General features: G+C 43.5%; 1 protein-coding gene across 1 annotated transcript; it reads right to left on the bottom strand.

The window, feature by feature from the left end:
• Positions 1-2,520: 2,520 nt before the first annotated feature.
• On the bottom strand, positions 2,521-5,307 carry LOC109506940 (uncharacterized). The gene is made up of 2 exons (XM_019855990.1): positions 5,202-5,307; positions 2,521-5,009 (listed from the first exon to the last, which is right to left on the bottom strand). Exons 1-2 carry the CDS (start codon positions 5,217-5,219, stop codon positions 4,395-4,397), a joined length of 633 nt encoding a protein of 210 aa, XP_019711549.1. The 5' UTR covers positions 5,220-5,307; the 3' UTR covers positions 2,521-4,394.
• Positions 5,308-22,688: the final 17,381 nt, after the last annotated feature.

Genomic DNA, 22,688 nt, shown 5'->3' with positions numbered 1-22,688 from the left:
TATATATATATATATATATATATATATATATCTCGAGTCATTTCCTGATTAAATATTAAAGCATTCCTAAATTGACAAATAAATAAATAAAAAAAACATAATGCGGTGAAACTGCAGACGGCAAACCCGGATTGCAATTTTCCACCGTAGTGTCCATGTGATGATGCACATCAGCAACTGCGAATCTGTTCCCGCGCGTACGTAACTGAATAATTGATATGATCACCTCATAATGCCGGCTCCGGAAATGAGCGAGCCATTGGTGCGGCGGCACCGCAATCGTTCACAAAACAAAACCAACACGAATGTGCTCCCTGCCTCGTCTGCCCCGGTCTCTTCTTCATCTTTTGGAAAATGAAGCGGTCACCTTTGTTCAAAGCGAGTTGACTTGAACTGCTCCGAATCGAGTGGAGGAGGATGAAAAGGAGCAAGAAGAGAAGCGACAATCTTGCCGTCAGATAAAACGTTAGCGGCGACTTTCCTGCGGTAATGAACAACCTTTAACACTGGACCTTCAAGCCTCAAGTGAGGCAAAAGCGATTCAATACGGGGCTAATTAACTGAAGCTGCTAATTAGATTGTTTTTTGTTTTTTTTCCTTCTTTCCCAAGAAAACACAGAACAGGCAGGTGGACAAACAAGAGGAACGGTTTACTTTGCTTGAATGCACGGGCGGTGGAAATTGGAAGGAAATTTTAATTAGCTCTTCTGAGTGAAGCTTTCGAAGTGACTCAGAGCAGTTTTCAGCAAAATGAAAAAAAAAAAAAAAAGGCACCGCTTCTCGCATCCCGAACACTATTTGATGTTATACTTTGGAGTTCACAACCAAAATGTTGGAGAAGAGGAGGACTGTAGTGTTTACATTTTGTTGGATTCAACAGCGTTAGCTAACAGCATCGATGAGCGGCACGTGCTGGACTTGATTTCTCGGAGGAGTTGACGATTGATTCGGGGCTATTTGTCTTCGGCCATGTGTCACATACACACAATGCAGTGAAAGAATTGCTGTCTCCATGAGTGAAAATCGGGTTCATTGCCTTTACGGGGTTACGTCTGACTGGAATGGATGGAAAAGTTGTCCATTTTCGGGTAACACCACGATTTCATACAAGGGAGCTGCAACCGATTGCAGCCTTTTCTGTATAGCTACCCAGTTTCTTATCCTTGTGCTTTCCAGTCAGCCTCAGTTTATTTTTAGACTGTTCCAGTGGGGGGAAGCAAAGAGGGAGCAAGGATGACACAATCCCTTATAAATGGGTGAATGTGAAGACGAGGGAAAAAAAACAAAACGAGTGGGAAGAAGAAAGCATGGGCACAGACGGGTTGGAAGGCGTGCTCGTAGGAAACCTCCCGCTTGACAGCTGTGCTCGCAAAAGATGCCGGGCACGGACACGGCTGGTAAAATCAATACATCACTAAGTATCAGATTTAACGACTTAATTGGAGCGCTCATGACTTTATTTAATTTTCTTATCAGACTTTCTCGACGTTTTTGCTGGTCTTGCCGTGTTCCCGAGGGACATTTTGGCCTCTGCGGGGGCAAAACGTTCCGTTCTTGCCTGTCAAGTGGTGAGCATGAAGTGTGCACTGAATTCTTAGAGGATTTTGAGTTGCCTGATGGAGCTGAACTCAATGACAGGCGACAAAATTACCGTGGGGCCTTGAGAGATGAGTTGAATTTGGTCTGTGACCACGTTTGTAACACAAAACACTTGGATCTCAAGTCATCAGTTCCTCATACAAAAACATCCAAAATGCACAGTTATGACATCATGAGTCCTGCAGCGGCCAGTCATAACGCTCAGTAGGCTTGATATACAAAAAAAAAACCCCAACAAAAAACGTCATCTTTGCCCATCAGCTCATCGGTGCGGCACTATTAGTCATTCTACGCCGAGGATAAATCATATGTGACTGTCAAGATCATACTGGTGTATTGTCTGCCTGGAAGTTCAATAACTTTTGAGGCTCGTCATTCTATTTCATCACTCGCTGAACAGAGGAAGATGAACACTTGGTACTTGGACACACTTTTTTTCTTGCTCGAGGCTCTTTGCTAAAAAACTGTTTTTTTTTGTTTTTTTTTTGTCCGCCTGGTGACTATTCAAATAATCAAGCTTACCAACCGTCACCAGCTGTCCATCTGCTATCCCGCTGGTTGCTAATTATCTCCCATCGTTCCAAAGACGCGCTTGAAGCAAAGCGATGTTGATATAGTCCCAGAACACTTTAGAAGAAAAAAAAAATCTAAAATGGACAGAAGGCCATCAGAAAGATGTTATGTTGCGATTTGCCATTCTGCGCGAGTTGCCAATGGCAACAGCTTTTGTTATAGCCATTGTTTTCCATCTGTGCATCACACAAAATTGCCTTCTTTGATTGCTTATCGGCATTATCTGCAGCGTCAAGAAAACACCTGCGGCCTCGATTAAAAGTAAAAAAAAAAAAAGAAAACATCATATATATATAAGAAATAAGAGACAGGAGAACAGGAGAAGGGACTCAGGAACAAGCTGGGTCATGCCAATAAAGCCAATGAGGAGTTTTATTCGACCTCTTCCAGTTACTCGAAGTGACAGTTGCTTTAAAAACATTTTCTACTCTCGTCACTGGAGGTGAAAGGACGATGAAAAAGAAATAAAATAAATAAAAGTAGCCCGCTTCCAATATACAAACACGCAATTTTTTTTTCACTATACAAAATAGAAGTTACAGCTTTACAACCTGTACAAATAAGACACTTACTGTTCAATATACATTCAGATGTGTTTTTTTTTTTTTCATTTTAGCAAACGCCAATATTTGGTTGCCTATTTGGGCTTTTCTACAATGTTAGGGGCACAAAGAGGAAAAAAAAAACCCGAAGGTGATTTCAGAAAACAAAATGAAAAGTTTTACCCAGTTAACATTTAATCGAAGCAATTAACGATCAAATACATTGCTACAGCTAAGTCGATGCTACCGGGTCTTCTAACCACATCACCAGCTGCTAAAAGCCATTATTACATCACCACGACATTGTGCTTTACTGTACACTGGCTGACCTACAGTACATGCTACATGTCGGCTCCACAATCGCTTCTTGGCTTGAGACATGCTATGGTTGGGTGCTCAAGAAAGGGGCAGCGCTAGCTATAGCATTCTCACAAATGCTACCGCTCGCTAAGCTATCGTCCACGCGAACCGTATTCCTTTCTCATGTCGCCGAAACGAACACGTGGGAATCTTTTCATGGATAGAGGGAGAATGGGATTCCCTTGTTACGCACCACCGACTCTTCATGTCAGTGGGAGTAGCCGGTTTGATTTAGCGAGGATCAAAAGAACCGTTGTGCTGTCTTTTTTTGTTGGTTTTGTTGTTATTTATTTTATTTTTTGTTACGTTGTGTTCACTGAGGTATGTCTGGAATGGGAGTTGTTTGCCAAATAACAAAAGGGTCACCAACAGGAGGACATACAGCAGCAGGCAAAGCAATTTCATCTGCAGGAAAGGAAAAAAAAACCCAGTTCATTTCCCCCAAAGGCTTCATCGTTCACATCACAGCTATTTCTATTGATCGCACACAGCTGGATGGTGGTTATCCCAACAAAGCTGGGGGGGTCAAGGGAAAGTGTTGACCTTTGAGAGCCTGAAGCTTTTAGAAGTTGTCCACGCAGGCAGAATTTGTTTCTCCAAATGATTTTCACCGACTTCCCGACAGAAATGAAGTGAAAAAAAATAAAGAGCCCACTTTCTACCAACCAGGACAGTTGGACTTCGTTCCAATCGTCAAATGTTTGTATTCTCGACTTTTAACTCCAAGAACATCTTAACATACAGCTTGTACTTGAAGGGATATAAATGGACTCCCCTTACTACTGTTTCAATGAATCTCCCGGGCTCCAACACAAAGTTGGTTCACGAAGCGATCATACCATGTTTGCATTTTCCACATCTTTTCGACAGTCAGCATAGAGAGATTCTTTGCCAGAATCCACAAACTGTTCAACTTCCCATCACCCTGTCATGCACTCATATTTCCCTTGCTACAAAATTGTTGTCCTATACGTAAACATTGCTCTATCAAGTTTCAGGTTAAGGATCAGGATGTCTTTAGGACTCTTGCATATCTTTACTTCTGTTCCCTGATATGTGGAGGCAACTTTAGGGTGACGCTATCAATAGATCGGAGGGCATATTGGTGATGTCTTCAATATCAGGACCTTTAAGTGGTCAAGATGGTGGCGATCCTTCTTCGAAACGCTTTGTCGAATTGCGATGATGCGGCGCTGTCACAGTATTACATCAAACTTCTAATCATACACCCGGTCCATATGTATTGTCATTCATCTGTCCTTGTCAGTGACAGTCTGGCTCAAAGTGTTCCGTCTGGGATATACCTGACCCCCCCCTCCATCACAAAGTACCCAGATCGGTGGTAAAGAACCCCCCCTCCTTCTTTTTCCTCCTCCTCAGTCTGTGGGCCCGCCAACAGACGGCAGCCACCAGCAGCATCACGACACCGATGCAAAGCAACGCCACGGAAACCACTTTGGTCTGGAGCAGATTGTCGAAAGTGAACGTCACCCCCGTGCCCGCCATCCCGATAACCAGTGAAATCACCCCGAAAGGGAATACGCAGCGGTACCAGGACTTTTCTGTGCCCCCCGTCGCTTGAGCCAGCCGCTCGAGTGTGGGGAGAGACTCCGGAGGTTTGACTTCTCGTCCCTCCACACTTCCCGAGCTGTTTACGTTCTGGTTTTCCGAGTCCTGGGGTAAGGTGTTTGCGTCGCCGCCGTGGCTACAGTCCAAGTCTGGGTGAAGGACCGGGGCGGGGGGCTGGCGGCCCGAGGAGCAACCCATCTCCGAGCCGCTGCCCTTGGGGAATGATGCAGGAAAGGGTGCCCGTTTACGGAGGGGGATCCTCTCAGCGTGCGGTTGTGGCTGATTGCCGCTACACGAGCTGCTTCCACGACTGTCTGTGGCACTCTTGTTCTGGTTCTTGCCCTCGATACTTGCCGGCAAGTGCCTGCAATTTTGAAAGATAGGAGGAGAAGAAGGGCTGAAGATTACAATTGAAAAACGCAAGGCTAAAAGATATTTCTGCCGGAAAACATTTGCATTGAAGTGGACTGGAATTTAAGAATAAAATGATGCGGCTGAGTTATTTTTAGCTCCACTCACATCACACGCACAAACGTACCAAACGGAATCCACTCATCCTCTTTCGTCACCGTCCATCAATAATGTGAAGTCTTCATTGCAGCCTCGTCGCACGAGCCGCGGCGTGCGTGCGTGCGTGCGTGCATCTGTGTTGCCATTGTCCCGGGGTCTATATACTCACAGATGAGAGAGGGAGGGGCTTATCGGAAGCGCTTTGACGTTTTGCAGCGATCCCATAGGCTCAGAGAGCTGAGAGGTCTCAAGAAGGACTGGTTTGGGTGACGTTCGCAGCCGAGCGCTCTCATTCAGTGGTGCTCATCTATTATTCAACTTGAACATGAGTGCCATGAAAACGTAAAAGGTATCCAGATGGAATGCAACCCTTCCATGCATCCTGTAACCTGATCATATGATCAGATGTCCACTGTCGTAAAAAAAAGTGTTTCTTTTTTTTTTGTGCTTGTTTTGTTTTGTTTTTAAACTGAAAAATCAAAATCGTTCAGTTCAGTGGTATGGTAGCATATTTTATAGAACTGCAACTGCCCTTTAACTCAATGGGGCGATTGACAGCATAGCCTAACGTGCAATTGGCATTGATTTACTGTGATGTCAACAATGTTGTCAATGCATATGCATCTGTGAATGTTTAATTGAAAGGCAAACTCACATTCTTCATGGTCACAAGGGACACTAGAGGATGCCATCTCATCGCTTAATGCCTTTTAAATGAGACACACATACCGTCCATCTCAGATATAATGACATGATTGATGATGATTGGCAGGGGGTGTGGGGGGGGGGGATCATGCTGTTCTACTGCATCATTATACCGCCCACTCACATTAACAATATTGTACTTTCTTGCCCAATTAAAGGGAACAAAAGAAGAACAAGATCTGCGGCGACGTGTTTTTTTGGTTTTCTATCGCACCCTCCCAACTCGCATTGCGTGCGTCATCCACAACCCCCTGCATGGCGACACGGCAGACCACCATGTGTGACATTCCCTCGCAAATGCAATATGTGTCCATGTTTATCACGCCTTCCCCCATGACAGTGAGACACATTAGCCAGCCTCCAGGCCTCCCCTGGGAGACAGTGGATATACCGTGTGTGTGTATGTTTTTTTTATTCTCCCAGCGTGGGCGTAGATTGAACCTGACTTACCTCTCCTCCTGAAACGCTGGAAAAATTCTCGTGCTCAGGTTGTGTTTTATTTTCCCGACGTTTCATTTTTAGCAGTGCTCTCTCAGAGGAGCATCTGCTCAGGATGAAGGGTGTGATTTTTCTATTGTGGATCAAATTTTGGTTGATATTCAAATACGTTACAGTGAAAGTGGGGAGGGCGAAAGAGTGATTGCCATTGAAATATGTTTTCTAGGGTGGTTATTATTATTCATTTAACCCGCTTTTACTCAGGCAGGACAGATGATGAATTTAAAGCAAAAAAAAAAAAAAAATCGAATGACACCAAATCGACTGCATACCTGCGCCAAGGTCTAGCAGTAATGCCAGATGAGTTTTGTAATGATTTACAGTTCCGGCCCCACTGCAGAAAACACCAAAAAAAAAAAAGGACAGACTATTTACTGACTACTTTGATTTTATTGTTTGCTTGTTGCTACGTCACTCATCTGATCGTACTTTCCGTCCCTTCCACCTAGCTTAGCACGGTGTCATATTTGTTTGTGATGCTTGCAAATGCGGTCTGCTGTCAAATCAGGACAAAAAAAAAAAAAAAAAAAAAAGGAAATTAAAAAAAAAAAAAAAGTTCAAAACCGGTGCTGAAGCTTTTCCACTCCAGTCCTGTGGGCGACAGCATCGATAAATTCCTCCTAAAAATAGTACTCAGAGGGCCTGGTTTACGCACATCTCAAGTAGCGGGCACTTAATTACATGTTTGCGCTAACACTACATGCTGTTGGTGCATGTGTGTGTGTGTTGCATGTCATTGACGACGATTCCAAATAGCGGCTGCTATATTGGCAACAAGTGTGAACGATTGTGCAGACCCGCGATGCGAACAGCGGTTCATTTGACCGTAAGGGATTACCATAATTAGTTCTTTTCTATCCATTGGTCACAGTAGACCGTCGTTCGTGGAAAAACGGTTTGCTCCTTTATTTCTTTGTGCAATCTGTTCACCCTTTGTGGACGGCTTATCATGTTGTAAGGTTCCAGGGTGCATGAAAGGGTTCATGAATACAGTTCCACAATCTACATATAAATTTAGTAGATCACACCGTTGGAACTGATACATCATTAAATTGGTTAATAATCAAGCAGCTTGCAAACGCGAGTGTATGAGAGAAGAAGACAAAGCTCCGTGTTAAGATGCTTCTACACACAGGACATCCATTCCAAAAAAAAAAACAAAAAACAAATTAAAAATCCCAGATGTCAGTACCTAAGCCAGTTGTTCTGGTTAACTGCACAATTGCATGCGTTCACTGTTAACAATGACAGCCGCAAATTGGTCGGAAATGCCACCTATTGTGCTGAGAGGTGGGAGCGATTTATCACCGCAGACATTTACTGTCAGTGGTTGCAGTAACCGGGTGGGAACGGGAAGTTTGTTTATTGTCCTTGATAAAAAGGTTCTCTTCTTCAGGGTTTGCATCGCCGGTGTTTGCCAGTGCAGGTGAAATAATGCGGCCGATGAAAATGAAGCTCATCTGTCATTTTTCACCACATCACGTCCTGAAAGTGAGGCCATTTTTCCGAATGACGAGCTAATTACGATGCATTTGTAAAACTGCAAAAGTGCCTCACCGCCCAGGAGGTGGGCCGGGGTCAAATTGTTTTTCGACCCAAAATAATGGTTCCTCTTTTATGTTTAAGTGCTCTCCACCCGCGAGCCTTTCATCTGGGAGTGTAGTTTTTATGTCATGATCTACAACGGGTGGTTTAGCTTTCTATTCATCAAGGGTGAGGAAAACAGGGTACATGCGTATATATATATATATATTTTTTTAATGTGGCCACATGCAGTTGGATTGACAATAATGACTATTGAACAGGTTTAACATTTAATATTGTGGCGGTGTGACATCACAGTTATGTCCATTGTGTCGAGTCACTTCACAACAAGCAGGAGTTTGGCAGATATAATTCAGAAATGTTCTTCTGAAAAGACATTTAAAGCTGACTGGCTGAAGGTTACTGTCAAACTAAATATAAAATAAAGACAATGCTGCATTATGCATTTGAAACAACCACATTAGCCTCTGCTAGGATACGATGGCGAACACTATTGGCGCGAGGGCTAACTATTAGCATCTATGTGGTAGTGTTGTTACTACAGTATTCAAGCAACGGATACAAGAACACAAATCGTCCAGCAACTCATGTAAGGAGACAATAGGACAATACTCAGAGGCATAGAGTCTTTATCCTCCGTAAAGAGTGACTAATAAACCTTCCATACTGAGAAGCCAAGAGAGGATCTGAGCCTCCAATTGTATTTCTATCGACCTGTATTTCTATCTTATAATGACCCCCAGGTGGCAAGGATGTGTACAAAAATGTAAGCAATGTATTATCAGGCAGCGTGAGAGTGGAAATGAGATACTGAAGTGAATGAGACTGCTTTGCTTCCCGTTTGATGGCGGCGATGAAAGAGTATCCAAAGACATCGCGAATGGGGGAGGCGTTCTGTCAAGTGGCTTTGCCTTGAGGTTGGACATTGTTACAGCCACCTGGCAGCATCATCACTTGGCAACAGGTTGCTGTGGAGCCAGATTTTTTTTTTCTTTTAGATTTTGGTAAAGGCAGATTGTGTTTTTTGTTGCGTTGTTACATTTTTTTTTTCAAATTTCCTGGAGGAGGAAAAAAAAATCTGTCTGCTGTCCGGACGATGACTGAAAATTATCAGTCTTTTTGTAAAGGTGCTATTATGGAGACTTTTTTTTTTTTTTTAAAACGACATTATTATTATTATGCATTATCCACTTTTTACTTTTATGCCTACCAGAGAGTTTTTGTTTTTTTGGGGGGGGGGGGCATTTGTTCCCATGGCAGCTGTAATGACTCTGACCATTAAGTAAAATCAAGCCTTTGGCTCATTAAACAAACGTAATGAGAGAAGAGAATTCACTTTCCAGAGCTGAAAGACGGGTAAGAGAAAAATACTACCACCACTAAAGTTTAACTCACGGTAAATTATTTAAAAAAAAAAATAAAATGCACCCTTCAGAAGGCGCCATTCCTTGAAAGTAAAACTCGTAGCAAGCCAGGGAAGAATTACAGGGCAGCCCACACTGCAAGTGAAGAGCCGCATTGCACAAGGGCACTAAAAATGGAGTGGCTTTCTTTGTTTGCATTAGCTCTTTACACGCCGTCTGAACCCACGTCCTCTCGTAGCCCACACACCCACTCGACGGAACAATGATTCTTCCAACCGTTTGTAAGGTTGAGTCCCTCCAACCCCCGCAATCCAAATCGGTATAACGCTTCGAAGGCACAGACTCCTAAAAAGAACAAAAAGGCATTCATTCCAATCGTACGAGAAGGACGATGGGAAAAACCAATTAAGGGGAAGATTACTCACAAAAAAATGTAACAATTAGAAAAAGTGTCATTGGCACCGAGAGAACCGGCACGGAGAAAAGAAAGAGAATCTCTGGCTTTGCAAGGTTCTGAAGTCGAACGAATGACGGTGGATTAAAGGTGGCTTTGCTTGGAAGAGCAGGTGAGGATAGAATTGATATTTGACAAAGGCTTTAACAAAGCCGTGGATTACCATAAGTGGCCATACATCGGTAGCAGGGTGGGTATAAGGTTACCTTATAAAAGTATTCCGAGACTAGTTGCCTGTTTGTCAACCTGTAATCCAAGCACCATAATAGTAACTGCGACTGTAACTGTATCGGCATACAGGTATTATTGTTATTATTATTCTGATACATTTTTGGGTATCCTCATGATGAAAACCCATGACAAGTATTCTCCTACGCCCCAAGACTGACCATTAGTGGCAGCATCTTTTTTTTTTTTTTTTTTCCCTCCATGTGCCAATTTATTAAAAACTTGGCCGGGTTGAGCTCTGCACTTTTCTACTCGGACTATGGATTTCCACACTCCGCGACAGTGTTGTCACAGTGACATTTCTAAATGTATGAATGAGCAGACCCCTGTGAAATCAATGCCTGGAAGGTCAATCTTTCTCTCCGAGCATTGAGATATTTGACTTCTACCTCATTATTATTCTGCGCCCGAGCTGCAGTGACGTTATAGATTGGTTCTCCCGGCCAGCTTGTGGTTAAACGTTGTTATTGTTCCGTCATTCTTTATCTTGTGAATGCGGTTGAAGATTTCGATGAGGTCAATTCACCACACACGCGCACGTGCGCGTGTACGTGCGCGCACACGCGCACTTTGGGCTGTTGCCCGGATGCTGTTGCTAACGAGTGCTCTGAGAAATAATTGGCTGCATTTCCTTTCCAAAATTGGCTCTTTTATGCTTCTATTTTTGGGGGGGTTTCAGCCAATACCGCAGCAGAATAGTTTGAGACCGTTGATGTAAATCAGCAACTAGGGCCTTACTGTCATAATGGATAGTATGAATGAGGGGCTCTTTGCCCCAATTTACTTTGACAAACTGCAAAATATCCTGAGTGCTGCTGAATGTATTTTGAAGAAATAAAGTCAAGTTTTGACCATTTCTTTTCGTTCAAAGACACAAGAAGATGAGCTGGCGGGTCCATTTGTATTCATGAAGTCCATAAAAAAAAAAAAACACGATAACAGCATGCAAAGCTTGGAATAATCCAATGCAGGAAGAGCGCACGCGAGGCAGGTCATCTGATGAGTCATAACTCGCAACAAGCTGTTTATTATGGACACATTGGATCACTCTGCGTGTGCCCAGCTTTTCGTTTGCCAGTCTGCACAGAAATAGATGGCACGCAATGACATAATAACAAAACACGAGCAGGTGGCAGCAGCTTCCGGGTGAGATCAATACATTGCATACAACCCCCGAGCTCTTCTGTAAAACTAAATGGAGGTCTGCAACATCCATTCATGTTTTGTCTCAAGCTGATGCTTTCCAATTCTACAATGCGTCCACCAGCATATGTGTGGTGATACGAATGCGGTCGACATTTTGAGAACCACATAACTATGTGACTGACAGTTTTCTTGACTTTGTGGTTTTCCGAGTAAAGTATAAATAACTGGATTGTGTCCAATTTTATGCACAAGCAAACAGTAATTTCAGCTCTTGGAAACAACGACAGAGGACACAATCTTGAAGCTGCATTACTGATTCTAACCACACAGTGGCAGCAAAGCTCTATCAAAATAAATGGGTAGCTGACAGTCCGGCCCTTTTCTTTTCTTTTCTTTTCTTTTTTAACAGAGCAGCCGACTGCCCAACAAATCCACGAAAAGCTCCCATACTTTTGGTTTATCATAAAAAGAGAATTAGTGACTTTGCAATGATGATAATATTTGTGCTGGATGTTTCATTGGTTCACTCTTTGCAAAGCCATGGCTGTTTTCATGTTCGATAAGGTCAGACGCAGGAAGCAGAGCAAACAAATGGTAGCACAGCACCAGTATAAATAATGGAATGATGATGACTGTTATTGTTTTTACATCTTTGCTCCATTTCTTCCCTTACCTTGGTTACTTTTTGTATTTTGTTATCTCCTGGTGGCTTCTTGTCCTCTTTCTCTCCTTTATAATTGCCTGGGAGCTGCCAAGCTCCCCCCAGCTGGTCGCTAGTGTGCCAAACACCCCCAAACCACCAGCCCATCTCCTCACTACTCCTCCACCCCCTCTATTTTTGACTTCCACAATTGACCTGTGCTCTAAACAAGAAAAGAAAATGAATTGAATGGAACTGTTTCTGTCTCTTTGGACGTGCAACTTTCTGCAACTTGTTTATGAACTCACAAACACATTTCCATACATAGAGCATTTTGTAGGGAGGAGAGTTTTGAAAGTAAGGAAGAAAACAAAAAGGCTAAAATAGTCATTGAGGAGAGGAGGGGGGCGGGGGGCGGAAAGATGTTTCCAATTGAAGAATGTAAGTCATTAACCCCTCTTCCTCTCACAACAACAACACTATCCCAGAGCATGTGTGTGTGTGTGCGGGGGGGATGCATCTGAGCATGGTGTGTGTCAACGGACAGATGTTTCAACCCATACACTTGCGCATGGCGTCTCCCTTTCCGGATTGAATCTGTCGAGCCAGTTTTGGATACAAATAAACCACCGCCAAAACAGGTGCGAGAACCAAACTTGGAAACAATATCACACTCACAGGTGGACTGAACAATAGTATTGATCTGTGAAAAAAAAAGGTCTAATTATCCAAATTTGGTCTTTGGAGGTTCATGCGTGACAGTGACGCTACGTCTAGAAGTTTACCATAAAAGTTATTCAACCGGGTGGCATTTACAACCTCACGTTTTCCAAACAAATTGTTGCTTTATTTGGGGGGGTGTACATTGGCATTTTGCACAATGTGACACGAGGAGGGGCATCAGAAAAGAGTCGGAAAACTACTGGGCAGGCCCGGGGAATTTCTGGCGTCAAACTTGAAAGGTCAAACGTCGTAGTTGGCAACGCATCACACTTTCAGGGGGTTCAGGGTTTGAATCTTGGCTGCAGCCTACTTGTAGGGCAATTTTCTCTGGGGACTTTGGCTTTCTCTCACGTTTCCAAATCATGCTTGCTCGGTTAATTAAATACTCTAAATTGTTCATAGGTGTGAATGGTTGTTTGTCTACATTGCCCCCTCCTTCTTTGTTTTGCGATTGGCTACTAACCAGTCCAGGGTGCACCATATCCCTTTCATGCACCCTGTAACCTGACAACATGATAAGTCAATGCTGTCCCTGAAAGGGTTAAATCCCTCCCAAAGTTCAGCTGAGTTCTGGTCGCAGTTCATGTAGCAGCCTACCACTCGCACACCAGAAATTAAATGTGAGGCCAGCGCGCAAGCCGTATTACAGAAGCTGACAAACCAGTTGGAATATTGCTCGAGGAGGTCTTTAAAAGGAAGTGCATTGTACAAATGGGCATCTGGTATCAAGGGGAGGTAGTGACGTGAGGTGGAACAGTGGAGGTTACGTGTAGCGGTTCCGAGCCAGTTCCCGGGGGCAGGGCCCTCGGGGAGCGGAGCACCCAAGGAAGGAGCAGAGTCATCTGCAGATGTGGCAGAGAGCGCTTCCAGATGACTTGTTTGCGAAGGAAAGGACAGCAATAGCATCAAAGTAGCAAACCATCTGGATGCAGGCTTGGGTCTGATACGCCCCAGCTGGGTCACCTGGAAGAGAAGTGGCGTACGACGTCGAAAGACCCAAATGATTCCCGGAACATGGCTGAAGGTGCATACACGTGTGTCAGCGCACGTATGTACAAAGCTCACCGACGCTTGCGGGGCAGAAAGTTAAACAGTGCTACCCAGTATCCCCTTTAGTTAACTTCTACCTCTCCCTGCACCTCCAATGATGCACTCCCAGGCCAGCTGCAAGATGGTGTCTCCTTCCCCCCTTTCTCTGAGGCCTCCCCGCTGTGACATGTCCGGAAGACCGCACCTGGGAAAGTATCCAGCAAGGTTGTCGAGAAACTGTTCGAATTCTCCTGAGGACAGCTCAAGGGTTAGCCTGCTTAAATCCCCTAGCTTGTCATTTTGCTCACAATCCAGATGTAGTTGACCGAGCCCAACACATGAACCTCGATGGCACAGTAGTCAGCCCATCAGTCTGAAGGTCGTGAGTTCGATCCCCATTCCGGGTGTGAGTTTTAGACAACTCTCGACACTATCAACACAACAGGCGCTGATTCTGTCTGACCTCTTGACTGGTCGCTTTAGCCTAAAGACTCTCTGTAGGCTACTTCTGTTTATTTCCGACATGTATATTTTACTACAGCGGCCCGTTGGTCCAGTGGTTACCGCATTGACCACACAGTGCCCTGCCCTGTATGTCAATCCGGCGATTCAGTTGTCATCTGATTGGTTTCCCTGTATGTCAATCAAGTAACGGGATTGATGATAGGCTGACGTAGTTAGTTCTGTGTATTTAGCGCCGTTGTTTGAACGGCAGCGCCATTGCTGAGGCGTTTTTGACGCTTGTCATGTGAAAGCCCGGGAGCCGCATTGAACCAGCCAAAGAGCTGCATGCGGCTCGCGGGCCGCGGGTTGGCCACCCCTGCAGTAGAGCAACACTCCCAAATTGAACCCCCCCACCCCCCAAACAATTGAAAATGACCTTGTGGCGTACCAAGTACCATCCACCGTATGCTTGTATATATTGCTGATTACATCTGGCTAATTTGAATGAAGCCCATCTGCTAAGCATGACATTTTAATTTCAATCGAGGTAACAGGAATCCGGGTGGCGTTTGAGGTCATATCTCACCATGGAGGTTTCCTCTTTTCGACTGACTGCAGACTCATCTTCCTCTGATCTCTGTATGCTTTGGCAAACCCAACAATGCCCCCCGACATCCCTCCCGGTACAGAGCAGCTATCTTCTCTATTCTTAGGATGAAAAGGAGAAAGCTGTCACCCAGTGAGCATCCTGGAAACTTGGTTCGTCCTCCTCTTACCTCTCGTCTTTGAAGTGCTCACTTCCCCTTGGACAGCAGGTTGAAGAAGTGCACGAGTTGATATGGGGGGGATATGTTGAAATGTTTGTGAATGGGTCCTTTCATCCATCATACAGAAAGTGTATCGACCAACCTACCTCGTTCTTATTGTTTCCGAGACTAAAAAAAAAAAAAGAAAAAAAAAAGCTGAATTAGCCAGACTGTACGTTGCGCACACAAAGTGGTAACTGTGAGTGGAGGCAAAATGAAAATAAGGCTTTTATTGTGTAATAGAGTGACTGCGGCCAATACGGGGCAAAAATAGAAAGAGAATGTGATCCACCGGGGGGTTGCACAACTGTTTGCGGTTACGCGACTCTACATATGTTATTAAGTTCGGCGGGAGTGCCGCGGCCAGCCAGTGTTCGATTGCTTTGACGTCAGAGCGGTAGATTGGAGGTGGAGGTGGGGGCAAGGGGTGACATTTAACTTTTGATTCGGTCTCCATGGAGGAAAAAAAAAAAAACGAACAACGCAAACTGATGATGCACAATGGAAAAGCCATCGACAGGTGTGGCAACGGTATAGCGAGAATTAACAAAAAAAATGTGTAATGTGGAATGTGTAAAAACAATCATTTGTTTCCAATTGAATTATAAGTTGACAGGTTTACTATCTTGTGGACAGTCCATCTTGGTGTTGGTCCCCGTGTGTGTCCATGCATGCGTTGAGCTCAATGTGGTTCCATTTAACCCTTTTTCATCTGACTGTGGCACTTTTTTAACCGGCGAACTGCTGCAGTCGAGATTCCACTTAACGCCACACTTCCTGTCCGCTCAGCTACATCTGAGCAGCTGGAGGCAACTGGAAGCGCGCGCACACACACACACGCACACACACACACACACACACACACACACACACACACACACACACACACACACACACGAACATCTACTCACCCACTGTGTGCGAGTCACCCAGTGTACCACTTCGCCGTAAAAACGCCGACCTCACTGATGAGCGCACTCCAACTTGCACTTTTCCAAGTAACGCCATTCTCGGGCCGCTTCATTTCTTTAACTTGCGCATTCAATGGTGTTTCCTGTTTTTTTTTTTTCCCAGTGACAGTTAAGAGGACATGTGTTGCTCCGGTGAGCAGGTGGCTAATCCGTTATCAGTGTTTCAATCAAAACTAATCGGGCTGCCTGGGTTGCCCCCACCCCACTTTTCACATTCGCAGCGAGGTCCCGATCGTAATTAGAAACGTTTGACAGGTGCAGCGGTCAGTGGAGTGTGATGCTTTTAAGATTTTTTTTTTTCACGCCGTGACTAGCTTTATCATCCTCAGTGAGCGTACTTTCCGTACTATAAGGCGCATCTAATAGCATTCCATTTTTTTTCCAAAAGCCGAGAGCGCGTCTTATAATCCGATGCGGCTTCTATATGGATCGATATTCTGATTTCTAGGATGTAGTGTTTTAAATGTTCTGTTAAGCGCTTTGTTACAGCTGCAGCAGTTGTGAAAGCTTTATGTAATTAAATCTGTATTTTATTGGATTGGATTCCCATTAGCGTAGCTCCATCTAGTGGATGCATAACGCAACCGCACCTGCTGTTGTGGCTTCTATTCTATGCACCTCATAATGCAGGGATTTTTTTTTTTTTTGCAATTTTGAAATAGTTTATATAAAAATATGCAGTTTTCAGGTAGTTATCATATTGGGATAAAAGGACCAGAAAGGAATTCAACAGAACTTTTTAAATGATGCCGGATTTGAACCAGGGTTGCTAAGTTTTTTTTTTTGTTTTTGTTTGTTTTGTTTTGTTTTTTTTTTTGAATGACTGACCACTTCTCTCTTTTAAGATTTCTACTATTGTGTGTCTAAGAATGGCATGAGTAAAACACAGAAATAGCCTCGACAGGATTATGACTTGACTGTAACGGCATAAGAAAAAAAAAAGTTGTCGCCACCTCAGACACCTCATCCTGCCCTCAGCCTATCTCGGTGCATGTTTCACACTTAAAAATATCATTTGTGGCTGTCTCGGGCCTGATGCAACCTTGTCATTTGTAAAGTTGGACTTTTATTGTAGTCAAATCAATCTTCTCATTGTCATGCGTGGCTGAGTTTGTCCTCCCTAGCAACCTACAAAAAAAAATAAATCTGTAGTTTTTCAGCAAAGTGATAGGATGATGCATACAGTGTGATGGAACATTGACTTTGAAATTGATTCAACAACCAAGTAATTTTTTTTTTGTTATCTGCTTATTTTTAAAGATGTGTCCATGAGTGAGGTTCTGTTACATAACAGTGGGGCTAATTTATATAATACGCCCCCACACTGAGTTTCTCTGCCCGGGACCCGCTTGAAGGCTAGGCAAAGATCCAGAGCACTTTCTTGGAAGAAATCGCATTTGTTAAGTGTCTTAGGGATATATTTAAATACAAGCATGTCGCTTCATACTTTATTGCATTGTTAGCCAATTAATTAATTTTGAAAATATTGCATATCACGTCCCGCATGAGGCTAACGGATAACGGCGATCACCTCTTTGGTGGCGAATTCAACAGTGAACTCATCCCCTTGTCACAGAAGCAAGCGAGCATATTAAAATGACACCAAAATGACGAATTGACATGAGATTGCATTCCGAGCCCCCGCTTGACTTGCACACACTTTAATTACTAACGCATTAACCTGAACCCGAATGAGTGTGTAGATCTCCCTGACAGATTAATGGCGGGGGAGGAAACCGGCGTGACTCATAGGCACCACGCACGCTAATAACTCGACTCTGGAGGACCTCACGAGTCACTGGCTTGCCCCACGCACGCCACTGCGGTACCCGCAAGGGACTTGTTATTTTATTTTTTCAATACAGAGCTTCTTTATTTCGTGACCTCTTAAAATGCGCCGACAATGAAAAGGTCTGTCCGGCGGGAAGAGACGCAAAACGGGGATGCTCCCTAAAGAGCTCAAGTTTTCCCATGAACCCGATGGACTAAGATTCCAAATGCTGAACTTTATTTTACATTTAAAAGTCAACAAAAGTGGGATGAAATACTTGAAGGTTTTAGCATCACGCGCGCAATTAAATTCTCATGCCGCTATGTTTTAAGGCAAAAGGACAACGTTTGGCCAATGGACTGACAAAGTTTCTCATTGCCATGTATTCTGGTTTCATCCGATTATTCATCCGAGGCCAAAGAAAATGGAAAGTAGACAACGTCGTGTATGGATTCCCGCGAAGAGATGACGCTGACATCTAGCAGACCCTGGCAACAGGCGAGAGTTGGTGAAAGAGCCACCTTGGCTGATTTATTTTTATTTTTTTAAATTTTTTTAAAGATGAGCCTTTAGTGGTCATTTATTGAACGTGATACTTTTTAAATATCTGACGTCCTGAAGTCGTGAACATCTATCACGATTTGTCTTTGTTTCATTCCTTGTAAAATAAGAAGTGGTGAGTCATCATTTGAACTTAATGGAGCTAAAATAATATGCGGCTGAACATTTTCAAATAATTATCTCAGAGTGGGCACTCCAGCAAAGGAAAATAGTCAAATGGCTCCATTTTAACGGTACCTTGTTGAGTGATGGAACTAGTAATATGAAAACTTCATTCACACCTAATGCATGTAAGTTTACAGCTAAAATCCGATTCCACAGGCTAAAGTCCAAGTCAAACCAAAAGAACATGGCGAGACATTTTTTTATTTTTATTTTTTTCCCTCAGGGGTGCGCTTAACTACGTTAACGATGACCGTAAAATGGCGTGACCTTAGTATGTATACGTGGGTTCATCCAATGAATCGTGTGGTCTCGCACGTTAACGTATGTCAAGCTCGAGCGTCTCCCGCATATTAGAGCGCTTGTATTTTATTCAAATTTAAATTTTTTAATGCGTATGTTTGTGTATTGGTAAAAGTCACGCCAAGTCGGGGTCACTTGTCACTCGTTGCTGGATGTGGGAACGCGCCAGTGGAAAAGGCAGTTGCTTATTTCCCAGCGCCTCACACTGGTCTTTTCCTCTCCCTACTTTGGCATAAGGTTGAGGAAAACCCTTTTGGTGTGTGTTCACGTGTGTGTATATGTGTGTGTGTACGCCCTCGCACCTCGTCACTTCTGATGCTGCAGTGGGAAGCCGAAGCTGCCAGGAGAGCCCCAGACTGGCAGGCGTTCCGAACGCCGACGCACACACTCACGCATGATTTTAACACACACGTGAGCCTCACACACACACAAACCCATATTTAAAAATACTACACACAAGTCCTTCCTCTACACGCCTACTGCGTGTACCAGCTTTTCCATAACTTTACTGCCTTTTCTCTAACAAGTCAAACTTGTTCTGAGTCGCTGCAATTATAGTCGAGGTCACCTGCGAGGTGGCGGTATTCCGCGCCTGTATACACAATCACATTTTCCGGCCAATTTAATGTTGTTTTTATTTTTATTTTTTTAAATCGTTATTTAGAACTGATGTTTCAAAAACAACCCAATTTGGGGCAAAATTGCAGCAGACAGGATCGAACTCCCCAAAAAAAAAAAAAAAAAAAAAATGGAGAGACAATGAGGCACCCCTGGAGAAGACACAAGTAACTGGAGGGAGCCGATTGATAAGCAGGCCGACAAGAACAGGTGGAGACGAAAACGTGCAGATGTAATCAACATTTTTTTTGTTCATTTTGTTGAGCATGTGTTTCAAGACGAAAACGTGCAGATGTAATCAACATTTTTTTTTTTGTTCATTTTGTTGAACATGTGTTTCGAGATGCTACAGTGGCCTTGAAATGTTTTCCTTCTCCACCTAATTTCAGCGACAAGCACGGCGGATGCTCACATTGATTACCACGTTCCCTTTTTAATCCTCCTGCGCATTCATTAAATAGTATTCCAGTGACGAGCATTAACCAGGGAAAATCCGTCATATAGGAAAGGGAAAAATACTTGCGGTTAGCAGGTGTGACTTGGATCAGAATTGAGCGGAAGCTTCCTTTTTTTTTTTTTTTCCAGAGTTGTCTGTTGCACGTGCGGACAGTTTACGTAGAGGTGGTTGTGTGTGTGTTTGGCAACCCCGCGCTGGAATGGGAAGTGGGCTTTAGGTTTCTCCGTGGAAATGTCAGCTGACTAGTGTTACCACCAGCGGATCAGAAAGCAGTCGGGCATCAGTGGGCCATTTCCGGATTGGAATTCTGGTGATTCCAGTGCTGCGCTTGCTTCTTAATAGAGGTTTCCTAATTGGTGTGTGTGTGTGTGTGTGTGTGTGTGTGTGTTGTGTGTGCGCGTGCATATGGATGTGCATGATTGGCCGGGCAGATGTTGGCATTTAGTGTGTATCCTTGCAAAACTGGATTGCAACAGAGCATCCCGTTTTGGATGTTTTGGAGCAGGGGAGGATTTTTATGTGATATTATGCGGATGCCGCGAGATAACAATTCATGGATCCAAAACATTTTATTTCTTGTCATTTGGATTCTTCGGCTAATGGTGTTTAAAATATGTTCAGGTTTAGGGTTAGGGTTGGAATGGTCACACCGGTCAGTCTCAGAGTACACAATGACCGACAACTATTCGCACTTATATTCACACCAAGCTAGTAATTTCTGCATCCAGACTCCTTGGGATCTATTTTCTTTTTTTTTTTCCTTCATAAATATGATAAAAGCATGCATTGAATACTTTGAATCATTCCATAAATCAGATCTGTGACCTCCCTGGCCCATGGAGGTCTGTTTGCCGTTCCTTATAAACGTAAGTTGAGGGCCTTGAACTGCTCAAAAACTACAGCAAATCATTTTTTTCTTATGCCACGTCAGGGACTATTGGCAGCAAATGAAGTCGGCTGTGTTCACACCCACAGCGGCGTCCACGTACCTGCAAAAATACCAAAACAAGGTCCACCCCACCTCTGCGCAAAATTATCCCACGCTATGCACTGGGCATGAAGATAAGAGTCCCTCAAGTCAAAAATTACCCAAACCTCTGATGTCACATCCTCAAATTACTGTAAATATTGAATATTTTCTTGAATCGGGATATACTCTACGGTACATTGGGATTACCATTTGACACTACGTAGAAGGTATCCATCGAAATACGTCCGTCTGTGGAATTTTGCGTGTGAATGTCTTCTTCCTCTCTCTGCTCCCATCTGATGTCAAAGTAAATATGAAATGTTTTTGTTGTGTTTTCCCGAGGCCAAATGCCTTTGATTAAATCCAGATACACGTAAACACTGGACCCAACCTAGACCTGGTTTCTCCTTGGACTTTGGATCATCTTGAGGCTTGGCACAGGAGCTGGAATTTAGACACTGGATTAAGCCTGAAACTTTGGATGAGGGGGATACGGACGCGACTCCAGTTTATAGTCAGCACCGGACCCAGAACTTTGAATCGGCCAAAAACTGAGATGAATTGAGGACAGCCGAAAAATGATATCACAGTGATGTGAATGGATCTCTCAGGAGGCAAGAGTATGTGGGAATCAGATGCATGAAATAGAAATAGGAAATAAACATGGAAACTGATGCTTACATAAACACGTGCAAACAACTCTAATAAAATGAGTACGTCTTTGCAATCGAATTTGAGATGAATCATCGATCCCGACTGTGTGATATTAAAAAGTGGCTTTGCGTCTAACTCCGAAGGACAAAAAAAAATATATGTAGATTGTGTGCAGGGGAGGATTTTTATGTGATATTATGCGGATGCCGCGAGATAACAATTCATGGATCCAAAACATTTTATTTCTTGTCATTTGGATTCTTCGGCTAATGGTGTTTAAAATATGTTCAGGTTTAGGGTTAGGGTTGGAATGGTCACACCGGTCAGTCTCAGAGTACACAATGACCGACAACTATTCGCACTTATATTCACACCAAGCTAGTAATTTCTGCATCCAGACTCCTTGGGATCTATTTTCTTTTTTTTTTTCCTTCATAAATATGATAAAAGCATGCATTGAATACTTTGAATCATTCCATAAATCAGATCTGTGACCTCCCTGGCCCATGGAGGTCTGTTTGCCGTTCCTTATAAACGTAAGTTGAGGGCCTTGAACTGCTCAAAAACTACAGCAAATCATTTTTTTCTTATGCCACGTCAGGGACTATTGGCAGCAAATGAAGTCGGCTGTGTTCACACCCACAGCGGCGTCCACGTACCTGCAAAAATACCAAAACAAGGTCCACCCCACCTCTGCGCAAAATTATCCCACGCTATGCACTGGGCATGAAGATAAGAGTCCCTCAAGTCAAAAATTACCCAAACCTCTGATGTCACATCCTCAAATTACTGTAAATATTGAATATTTTCTTGAATCGGGATATACTCTACGGTACATTGGGATTACCATTTGACACTACGTAGAAGGTATCCATCGAAATACGTCCGTCTGTGGAATTTTGCGTGTGAATGTCTTCTTCCTCTCTCTGCTCCCATCTGATGTCAAAGTAAATATGAAATGTTTTTGTTGTGTTTTCCCGAGGCCAAATGCCTTTGATTAAATCCAGATACACGTAAACACTGGACCCAACCTAGACCTGGTTTCTCCTTGGACTTTGGATCATCTTGAGGCTTGGCACAGGAGCTGGAATTTAGACACTGGATTAAGCCTGAAACTTTGGATGAGGGGGATACGGACGCGACTCCAGTTTATAGTCAGCACCGGACCCAGAACTTTGAATCGGCCAAAAACTGAGATGAATTGAGGACAGCCGAAAAATGATATCACAGTGATGTGAATGGATCTCTCAGGAGGCAAGAGTATGTGGGAATCAGATGCATGAAATAGAAATAGGAAATAAACATGGAAACTGATGCTTACATAAACACGTGCAAACAACTCTAATAAAATGAGTACGTCTTTGCAATCGAATTTGAGATGAATCATCGATCCCGACTGTGTAATATTAAATCGTGGCTTTGCGTCTAACTCTAAAAAAAATATATATAGATTGTGTCTATCTTTGTATTCCCTTGCAAAATCATG

This window comes from Hippocampus comes, unplaced genomic scaffold (assembly GCF_001891065.2).
Source record: "Hippocampus comes isolate QL1 unplaced genomic scaffold, H_comes_QL1_v1.1 scaffold17, whole genome shotgun sequence".
NCBI classification, from domain to species: Eukaryota; Metazoa; Chordata; class Actinopteri; order Syngnathiformes; family Syngnathidae; genus Hippocampus; species Hippocampus comes.
The sequence above is the reverse complement of the archived record's forward strand: the minus strand, read 5'-3'. Positions and strand labels throughout refer to the sequence as shown.